This window comes from Epinephelus moara, chromosome 24, assembly GCF_006386435.1.
Source record: "Epinephelus moara isolate mb chromosome 24, YSFRI_EMoa_1.0, whole genome shotgun sequence".
Classification (NCBI taxonomy): domain Eukaryota; kingdom Metazoa; phylum Chordata; class Actinopteri; order Perciformes; family Serranidae; genus Epinephelus; species Epinephelus moara.
The window spans coordinates 12945952-12956737 of NC_065529.1; the positions used below are offsets into that span (position 1 = coordinate 12945952).

The following is a 10786-nucleotide window of genomic DNA, read 5'->3' on the forward strand; positions in this document are numbered from 1 at the left end:
TAGTATTAAACATCTGCATGATTGTGTGGGTATTGAAATAAATAAATATGTAAGTAACCTAAATAAAATATATGCTACTGTATGTCACTTTATTTTTTATAAATAATTCTGAGAGGGGTGCCCTTCTTTTCGCCAGAGCACCTGACCCCCAACATGTGTGTGCACAGCGCTGTATACAGTATAAGTATATATTATTTAGAATATAAGAAAAAATTACAACGAATGGTTGGTGCATTACTAGCCTTCTGTTATGAAAGAAATATAATTATTGCAAACAAAATTTAAAACATATAAAAAAACAAAATAATACATATGATAGGATGAGATTTGCTTGTTTATGTATAGAAAATTAAATGTAGGCTAATGGACAGTTCGACAGCCATTATATAATCTTATAGTGCATCCATTATGCAAAATGTTCCCTAAAATAAAGTGTCTACAACCATCGCCTGTCAAGGAAAGTAATAGAATAAAATAAAATAATCAGGAACAAGTCTATATCAGCTTACTGGACATTATGAAAAAAGCATAAAGTAGAATACATCTGAACAGCTCTCTGAAACATTACAAAAAGACATTATGTTTTATTAACGAGACCTTTTACAGACTCAAAATGTCGTCGCCTTGTATTTAACAACTGGTGCTACAGGTGGATTGACAGCATGTCTATAGACAATGTCTCTTCTCATAAACAGTACATCAGTGCATTCTGTCACTGGAATATTAATAAATAATGATATATTTTATTTTGATGCCACCCCACTCTTTCCCTCCCCACACCTCTCGTCCTTGGGCCTGAGTTTGCCACCATAACGTGAAAAACAGTTGTGAACTGTATCAATCACCACAGCGTGGTCAGCTTTTAAGACTGACTCAAGACTGTGGTGATTTATTAAAAGCCAATTTTGAAGATTTCGCCGACGTCCGGAACGTTGTTGTACAGAAAGGTTTCTAGACGGACCATGATGCTGGACGTACCCAGGGACGTCTTTGGCTTGTTGGCAGTCAAGATGATTCTCTGTCGTCTTCTTACATCTTTGCTGAGCAGCACACCGTAAGGTGCGTTACCATCCTCTTTTTATCTGTCAAGGCCTTCAGAACATAGAGGAACAATGCAGAAATAAAAACGACAGAGTAAAATACAGTTGGCTCCTGACACTACGCCATATCTAGAAATTAGTAAGAGAAAAATAGTTAACCTATTTTACGCTTGTGCACATGAATCTTAGCTTATGTCAAATATTTCCGAGATAATTTAGGTAGCAATGATATGTAAGGGAAACATTTCTGTCACCGTACCTAAAACTCATTTTTATTGGCGGGAGACCTTCCATGTTTTGACAGGTAAATGTTTTTTCCGAATTTTCTTAACGTTACTTTGTAATGGGGAGATGCTACTCTTGATATTTAGACATCTTCGGCTCCACATGATATGAGTGCCTGAATGACATTTACCCACCGTAGCTAGCAGTTGAATAGTAATGTGTTCAGAATGATAAACAAGGGACAAAATGTTAGCTACTGAGTAGCGTTAAAAAAAAAAAAAGCTGCAGTGTATGGTGGCTCAGTCAGAGCTAACTCTGACAGTCGGCTAAAAGCCTTTGCTGGTTAGTTAGCTAACTAACCATGGAGTACCTCAGTAAACTCTTGTTTACCATTCCCCAACACTGGAGACCCCTCAGGTGTATTCACCCCAGACATTGTTCTAACTTAGCGAACACTAGTGTGACTACAAGACAGAGGAAGACAACTGTAAACAAGTTCAAGAGTCAGATATCATCAGGTCCAAGTTTCCAGGATTTCATCAAAGGAATTTCAGTGAATAAGACTCATGTTGCTGATGATGAAGAATACAAACATAGTTATCTCTCTGAGGACTTGGACATGGGGAATTCAAGGAAAGGTTAGTCTGCATCACTGAAAGCCATCAAGTTCATTTTGATAGTGTGGAACAACAACAACAAGTGTTTTGTGTTAATATTACAGTGTATTTTGAAACCTATGGATGTCAAATGAATGTCAGCGACACAGAGATAGCCTGGTCCATACTGCAGAGGAAGGGATATCAGCGCACAGTAGACATAAGTGAGGTAAAGAATAGCTTTTTAAGATTTTAACATCATTTATATGCAAACAGGTGACTAAACAAATCACTGTGCTTACAGGCAGATGTTGTCCTTCTGGTAACATGCTCCATAAGGTAAGATAATGTTGCAAAATGTTACGTTTTCAGTAATAAGCTGAAAAACTTTTGCTTTAAGTAAAGATTTTACAATGTTTAACCCAACTTGCTAAAATTGTCATTAAAATGCCTCCATGAGACCAGACAAACTAAATCTGATACACCAGCTAATGGACAGACATTTCTTTTTACAGAGAAAAAGCTGAACAAACGATATGGAATAGACTACAACAACTAACAGCTATGAAGAGGAGACGGTTAAAGACTCACACACCAATGAAAATTGGGATTTTAGGTAAGTGAGGTCACTCATATACAGGTGTTTGAGTACAGATGTAGAAGATCTTAATGGCTGTGTTTGTCCAGGGTGCATGGCAGAGAGACTAAAGACAGAGCTTTTGGAGCGGGAGAAGCTTGTAGACGTTCTCGCTGGTCCGGACGCCTACAGGGACCTTCCTCGCCTCTTGACTGTAGCTGATGGAGGTCAACAGGCAAGCAACGTGCTGCTGTCGTTAGAAGAGACCTACGCTGACGTCATGCCCGTTCACCACGCTCCTCAGGGGAACAGTGCTTTTGTGTGAGTGTGCAAGCTGTTCCCTGAGCAACTAAGGTTTTTGGAGGAAGTAGTCAAATTCATTCTCACCTCCTGTCATTGTCTCCAGCGACACTGTGGCTTTATATCGTAACTTCTGGTGATTTTGTGTGCGTCTCTTGCACTGGCAGGTCCATCATGCGAGGCTGTGACAACATGTGTAGTTACTGCATCGTTCCCTTCACCCGAGGGAGAGAGAGGAGTCGACCGGTCAGCTCCATACTTGAGGAAGTTCGCATGCTCTCTGACCAGGCAAGTTAAACCCTCAACACTTATACTTATATACTTATACACCCCTACACTGGTAGCAGTACTAAGGCAATTACAAGAAAATTCTCTAATCTAGGAAAAATGCTGCATGAAATTTATGAGGCAAAATATTAAAACTGAGAAAATCAATTAGTCCAAATGGTGCTTTAAAAAGCTAAGCCTATGTAAGTCTGTGCAGTACAGTAATGTATATGTAGTGGATTAATAATTCCAGCTCTCTCTGACGAGTATGTATGTGGTGGATGTTTTTTTGTTCAGGGTGTGAAGGAGGTGACTTTGCTGGGTCAGAATGTGAACAGCTATAGAGACATGTCAGAGGAACATTTCTGTGGCTCAGAGCCGACCACGCTCAGCCGCGGCTTTAAGACTGTGTACAGAACCAAACAGGGAGGTCTGCGCTTCTCTGACTTGCTGGACCAAGTGTCACTCATCAACCCCGACATGAGGATAAGATTCACCTCCCCTCATCCCAAGGATTTTCCTGATGAGGTGCATGACACACTTTACCCGCTGAACACACATTCTCAAAGCATTAAATCTCATTACAGCCCAACATAGATGTTCCTCAAAGCGCCTTTTTGCTATTTGATCACATTTTGCAACAACACTCTGCCACCTTCTGTGTGGGGACTTGGCTGATTGAAGCCTCCTGTCATGCTCTGTGTTGCTGTTGTTTACAGGTTTTGCATCTGATTGCGGAGCGAGGGAACATTTGTAAGCAGATCCACCTTCCAGCTCAGAGTGGCAGCAGTCAGGTCCTAACAGCAATGCGCCGTGGGTAAGTCAGCACTGTGCTTTTTTCCCCCCAAACTGAATTTTCAAAACTGTTTGTAAAGTTGTTGATGAAGTCTTTTAAAGTGTCACAGAGTGCTCTAATAGAGTGTCTTTTCTTATATAACATACAGCTACACAAGAGAGGCCTACCTGGATCTTGTCGAGAACATCAAGAGAATTATTCCAGGTAGGCCACAAAATGTCCGGCGTCATTATTCCTTCGACTTTCAAGGATGGCAGGAGTATTGTTACTTTCAAGACATTTCACTCAAGCAAAAGTAAAATTACCCCAAAAAACATGTGACGCTGTGTAAAATGTAAGTAAAGCAGAATTGTAGAATGTTAAAAAGATGATGGTTTCATTATTGGTTTGAAAGGGCTATCCTTGAAAGGCTCCGCTGTTCACAAGCAAGAACGGTCGAGGTTCACCACTCTGTGGAAAACTGTGTGGAGAAACAGTTCAACAGTTCAAGAACAACATTTCTCAACCAAGAATTGCAAAGAAGTTATTTTTGGTGTTTTCACCATTTACAACCCATAATATCATCAAAAGATTTGGAGAATCTGGAGAAATCTGTGCACGTCAGGGTCAAGGCTGAAAAGCATAATTCAATGGCTGTGACCTTTGACCCCTCAGGCTGCTCTGCATTAAAAACCAACATGATTATAAAAAGCTTATCACTACATGGACTCAGGAACACTTTGGAAAACCATTTTTTTTGCATCCAGATACAGTGCTGACTTCTCTGGGCTCGAGCTCGTCTGAGATGGACAGACACAAAGCGGAAACGTGTGCTGTGGTCTGATGAGTCCACATTTCAAACTGTTTTTGGAAATCGTGGATGTCTGTCCTTCAGGTGAAAGAGGAAAAAGGACCATCCATATTGTTACAGCTCAAAATTCAAAGCCAGCATCTGTGATGGTATGGGGGTGTGTTAGTGCCCATGGCATCATGGGTAACATATGCTGCCATCCAGACGGCAGCTTTTTCAGGGACATCCCTGCTTATTCCAGCAAGACAATTAGACATATTCTGCATGTGTAACAACAGTGTTGCTTCATAGTAACAGAGTGCAGGTACTAGACTGGCCTGCCTGCAGTACAGACCTGTCTCCAATTGAACATGTGTGGCGTATTATGAAGCACAAAATACGACAATGGAGACCCCGGACTGCTGAGCAACTGAAGTCATATATCAAGCAAGACTGGGAAAGAATGTCACTTTCAAAACTTGAACAATTAGTGTCCTCACTTCCCAAACACTGACTGAGTGTTGATAAAAGAAAAGGTGATGTAACACGGTGGTAAACATGCCCCTGTCCCAACTTTTTTGAAACATGTTGCAGGCGTTAAATTCAAAAACCAGTAAAGGTTATCAGTTTGAACATCAGATATCTTGTCTTTGTGCTGTATTCAATTGAATGTAGGTCAGAAAAGATTTGCAAATGATTGCATTATGTTTTATTGACTTTGCTCTAACTGCTTTTGGAACCCTGGTGTTAGATGAATGTTAAAAGTAGGTCAGTTAATATGTATTTATTTCCTCAGTGTAAAGCTTTGTGTTATACTCCATTTTCAGTGTTTCATTTCCTTATTTGCCAGTCTGTGGGTTTCCATTCACATAACCAATGATCCAAGCATTTATTAGCACCAGAGCATGAGTGGGGCCTTTGAAACAGATGCGACTTGAAATGCAGCAAACTACAGTCACACATATTGCAGTAAAAGTATGTGTGTGTAAAAACCCAGCTGACAATATAACCCAAAGCGCATTTGCTGTGGTATAATCATCTTGATATTGAAGTGTTTGGTCTGTGTTTAACATTAATGATGTGTGTGTGTCAGAGGTGAGTCTCAGCAGTGACTTCATCTCAGGCTTCTGTGGTGAGACAGAGGACGACCACCAGCAGACTCTGTCTCTGATCAGAGAGGTGGGCTACAACGTGGGCTTCCTGTTTGCCTACAGCATGAGAAAGGTGAGCTGTTGTGGGTTTATAATTTACCACTCTGTATTTTAAAATTAAATCCAGGCTGTTATTTTATAAAATGTTCTCTGAAGTGGCTTCATAAAAGATCTAGATTTAGTAACCGCTCTCATGGTTTTCTCACTCAGAAAACTCATGCCTCCCATCGGCTACGAGACGACGTGCCAGCTGAGGTGAAGCAGAGGAGGCTGGAGGAGTGTATTACTGTATTCAGAGAGGAAGCTGCAAGGGTCAACGCTGCTCTCATCGGCAGCACACAGCTTGTCCTGGTGGAGGGAGTGAGTACAGCACACATGACCGACACAACTCTCTAAAGATATCTGATTTATAAAAATGCATGAACAGATATGATACTCAGTGTCAATGATATTCCCTTAAACCTGAGTACAGGAAGTTTTATTTACATTATTAATTTGCCTCTAAAATAAATCCAGACAGCAAAGACACAGCTGCCTCTCTGTATGTCGTCTGCCTGTGTTAAAGCTTAGGTTGAGATGGCACTGGCTAATTTTTGAGAAAAGTGTAACAGAAGATTGGGTGGCATAATCATAGTTTCATAATTTTAACTATGCTAGTAGTGTTGTTCTTAGCTTGGCTTGATCGGTGTGGGGCTGTTGATCGGCCCTCCACTTTGGTTTTGATTGAATATCTCAACAGCTATAGATGGATTGCAGTTTTGGGTGTGCATGGTCATGTGGCAATGGTGGGCACTGCCTCCAGTACATCTGCGTCAACAACAATCAAACACATGAAAGTCAAAACTCAACATAATTTTTGTTCATTAGTCAAATGTCTATCATTAGGAAAAAGAAACAGTCACTGTGTTGTATGTACGAGTGTGTAAATTATTATTAGTTACATAAAATTCAGGATCATATGAAGCTCAGTGTCCTGGTCGTGTTTGCATGATGCATTGTGCACAGGTGACAGGCATGTTACAGTCATTTTAAACATCTTGTCAGCAGCTAAGATTGTCATTAAGCTTACAGCCACAATTTTGGGATACATACCATTTTTTAGTTATCACAAATTCCTCCCAGAGCGGCGGCAGCACTCTCCGTCATCTGGTTTAAACCAGGTCGAATGACATCAACCCGTTATTTATGATAACCTGATCAGTGCATTGAGAGTGCGGCGCAGTACAGAGAATAAAAAAAACTATTGATCTACTAATTAATGTAGAGTGATTGATAATTTAATGAAAGGCTTCTCCAATAAAATTTCTTAGTCTTCTTTATTCTGGTGACAGCAGCAGATTGTGCACATCTCTGTTCTGTTATTAATTATTCATGACACTTTGGCAGCGCTCCAAAATACACAATACATTCACTGCAGCGTTTTTCGGTATCACTGTGTCACCAAGTCTCCTCAGCATTTTTGCCTTCAAGTTTTAAGACTCACAGCAAACAGACAGCTCTTGTTTTAGCTTGTTTATAGTATCCATTACTGTAATGGTTAATTTTTGGGACAAAAAAGGGCAGGATTTGTGAGTTGGGACAGCTGCTCAGGACGTCTAGTCACCCTGTATATACATAAATGTATATATTCCTTATAAATATAAGACAGTTTTCCTTTTTATTTTCTCTTTTAGTGCCACTTTTACCACTACACCTACATTTCGTCGTACAATCCTATATTGTATGATGACAATAATAAATCAGTTCCCTTTCCAGTATGTTGGTGAAAGGATTTATTGGCTCCTATAGGAAATATAGATATACTATATATACTATAGAAATACATAAATTGAATTAGTAATGTGTGACGCTGCTCACAATGGATGGTAGTAGTCGTCCTGTACCACTGGGGGGTTACTGTAACCTGTTACCAGGCAACACCGCTCATCTCTGGTTTCCACTTTTATGCAGGAAAGTAAAAGATCTGCCAAGGACCTGTGTGGGAGAACTGATGGCAATATAAAAGTGATTTTCCCCAAAAAGGACGTTGCTGTTCAGCCTGCTGAATCCAACACTGCAGCTGTCAGCGCTGGAGACTATGTGCTGGTGAAGGTGTGGCTTAAAACATACAGATAGTACATCATTTTTACATGCTCTTCAAAATACAGCCAGACTGATACAGCCCATATTGTTAGTAGATATTTGTTTTCTGCACATATATTGGTAAACTGTATGTTGACTGATAAATAACATAATAGGTTGCAGAACAGAATGCCAAGGATATGTTTAAGGTCTTTTAGAAACGTTGTCATTTTCCATCAGAGAGCACTGACAAGGTTATTTTGCATCTGTGAAATGTTGCACTCAATCACAGCACATATCTTTGTCACTATTCTTTAGTCCAGACATGTAAAGGCCTTGAAAACATATTTTCTCTTAGTATTTGTGTTGGGATCCTATATGGACACATTTCTCTGCCATAGAACAGGTTTGGCTGTCTCACACAAGACTTTTTGTATTTCATGTCTATGCCTCCAGCTGACATCAGCTGTGGCCAGAGGCATTATGTTTTTAGGTTGTGCCAGCGTCTGTATGCCCGTCTGTCCCATTCTGTTGAACACGATATCTCAAGAACACCTTGAGGAAATATCTTATCTCTTATCTCAACTGTTTAAATTTGGTGTTCAAAGGTCACTTTGACCTCACAAAACCGGCCGTAACTCAAGAATTCATATGCTGATTATGCAAACTTTCACACAAATGTCTAACAGGATAAAATAATGAAGTGATGACATTTTACCTCCAAAAGGTCAACTTCACTGTGACATCATAATGTTCTGCAGAAACACTTTTCTGGCCATTATTCAACACCATAACTCAGACACAGAAGGGGAGACATTTGGTCAGATACTGAATTGGTGACTCTAATTTTGGGTGTCCATCTTGAAACTGTGACTGTATTGATATTTTGCTGGGTTGAAGATGTGTGTGAAGCATCCATGTTTTAAAATTTGTAGCTTTTTTGCAGCAACATCCATATGCTCCATATGAGTCTGTACCGACATGGATGTAACTGTAACTTGACCATTTTGCAGAGACATACAACCACAAGGTGATCATTCTAGTTTTCTCTGTACTCCCCTCACCGGTTTAAAGTGGATGTAGCTCAGTGGGGGGAAAAAACGTGTCACATACTTGCACCAATCAGGATTTAGAAAGAGAGTCTGTGCTCAAACAGCACACACACAGTCCCAGTAAAGCAGAATGGCTTAATTTTCAAGTGTTATTAAACTCGTTTAGTCATAAATAAAATATTTGATAATATACAGACACACTCCACCAAGGAAGTTATGTATTTGGTTTATTTTTCAGCAGGATTACAGAAAAGCCACTGGCCCGATTTCAGGAAACTTGGTGGAAGGATGTAGCGTGAGCTGAGGAAGAATCCATTTAATTTCGTATCTAAATAATGAGGCGGATACACTGATTATTTTTCACTCTGGTAAACCCTGCGAGATAGGGCATTTGGCCTTGGCGGGGGTCTGTGTTGTCCGAGTACCCGTTTAATTTAAATTGTGTTTTTATGTTGAAAAACTAATAGAAGTTGATGCATTATCTCAAATATTAAAGGTGCTTTTGCTCTCAAAACTTCTGTAATAGTCAGGCTCTGTTTTGAATATCAGGAACATTAACTTGAAAATGGAGATGAAAAACATGTTTCTCAAGTACCTAAAATGAAACATCCATCACAGGTGTTCAGATGCAGGCACACCTTTAATACAACAATGTAAAAGTCGTGTCTTCCTGTGACACACCAACAGTCATGTAAAAAGGACTAGGTACATATTCAACTATGAAGAGACGGTTTCCTGCCAGTCAGTGACAGAGGAGGACATCATTTCAACAATTTTTCATCACAGTCAGGAGCTTTAATAAGGCATTATCTGTCACTTCACAAAGAGTTCATCATTTAATCCTTCTCTCTTTGATGTTTTGTGTCTGTTATATAGATACTGGCGGCCAACTCGCAGAGCCTGATAGGCCGGGCCCTCAGTCACAGCTCCCTGAACGGCTCCGTGAAGCACTGTGAGACTCTGCCAAGGCACCAGCTAGATGAACATGTGGACTCAGCCATGATTGAAACATGTTGATTGACACAGGTGACACCACAAGAAACAAACTGTTAGTGTTTGGGAAAACTAGCACTCTGCCCTCTCTTGAATGACATTGAAGCAACATGGAGGCTGTTTATGGGAATGTTGGTCACCTTACAGTCACATAGGGCTGCTGTGATGAGTTATAAGAATGACAACATTATTTTGGAGAAACTCTATCCGACATCACACTGCAGTGGCCACTCACATACGCGGCCATCAGACCAAATGTTGCCTGCAGTCCACAGGAGCAAGAAATAAAGTGTCTTTCTATTGTTAAATATATTTAAGTGAGTAATAGAAATAAAGAATGTGTAACAGCTACAGTGCTACAAAGGAGAACACTCGCTTTGTTTGTGTTTGCGCATGTGTGTCTTTTGCAGCAATAAATTCACAACAGTAATGATAATCAAAAGAAATTCTACAGATCCCCAGGCAAAAATTAACAAACTTGACAAAGACAAATACCCGCTTAGATGGGGTGGATGGCTTTCACCCTCCACTTCCCCACAAATATACCATTTAAGTGACACTCCCAAAACACTGCACAAGCCTGCAGCTAATCGCCTCAACACCTGATTTGTTGTGAATGCAGCCTAAGGCCCCGTTTACACCTGGTGTTATCATGCGTCTTGGGCGCTCGGATCACAAGTGGACAGCTGCTCTATATCTGTCTGTTTACACCTGCCTAGTCTCGCCACCAGACGATCAGAGATCTCCGCCTTCTGATAGTCTGGGGACAGACAAAGTGTGTTTAACACACCGGCGAAAACGGCCGGCAACAAAGCAACGCCTCTTGCATTTTTGAAAAGGACACGCCTACTCGGAAATGTGCGCTCCCCCTTTTCTCGTCCACAAGGAAACAAACACACAGAGAGCTTGAAAATGGATGCTGGGAGATTTAACTCCGTTTTATCAAACGTGTGCTCATC

The 10786-nt window shown here is 40.5% G+C and overlaps 1 protein-coding gene across 1 annotated transcript; it reads left to right on the top strand.

Moving 5' to 3' along the window:
* The first annotated feature begins 1030 nt into the window (after positions 1-1030).
* On the top strand, positions 1031-10786 carry cdk5rap1 (CDK5 regulatory subunit associated protein 1). The gene is made up of 13 exons (XM_050038880.1): positions 1031-1903; positions 1987-2090; positions 2166-2200; positions 2377-2477; positions 2549-2759; positions 2906-3026; positions 3303-3533; positions 3725-3822; positions 3950-4005; positions 5664-5794; positions 5932-6081; positions 7672-7812; positions 9711-10786. The coding sequence occupies exons 1-13, from the start codon at positions 1627-1629 to the stop codon at positions 9849-9851; spliced, it is 1797 nt and encodes a 598-aa protein (XP_049894837.1). The 5' UTR covers positions 1031-1626; the 3' UTR covers positions 9852-10786.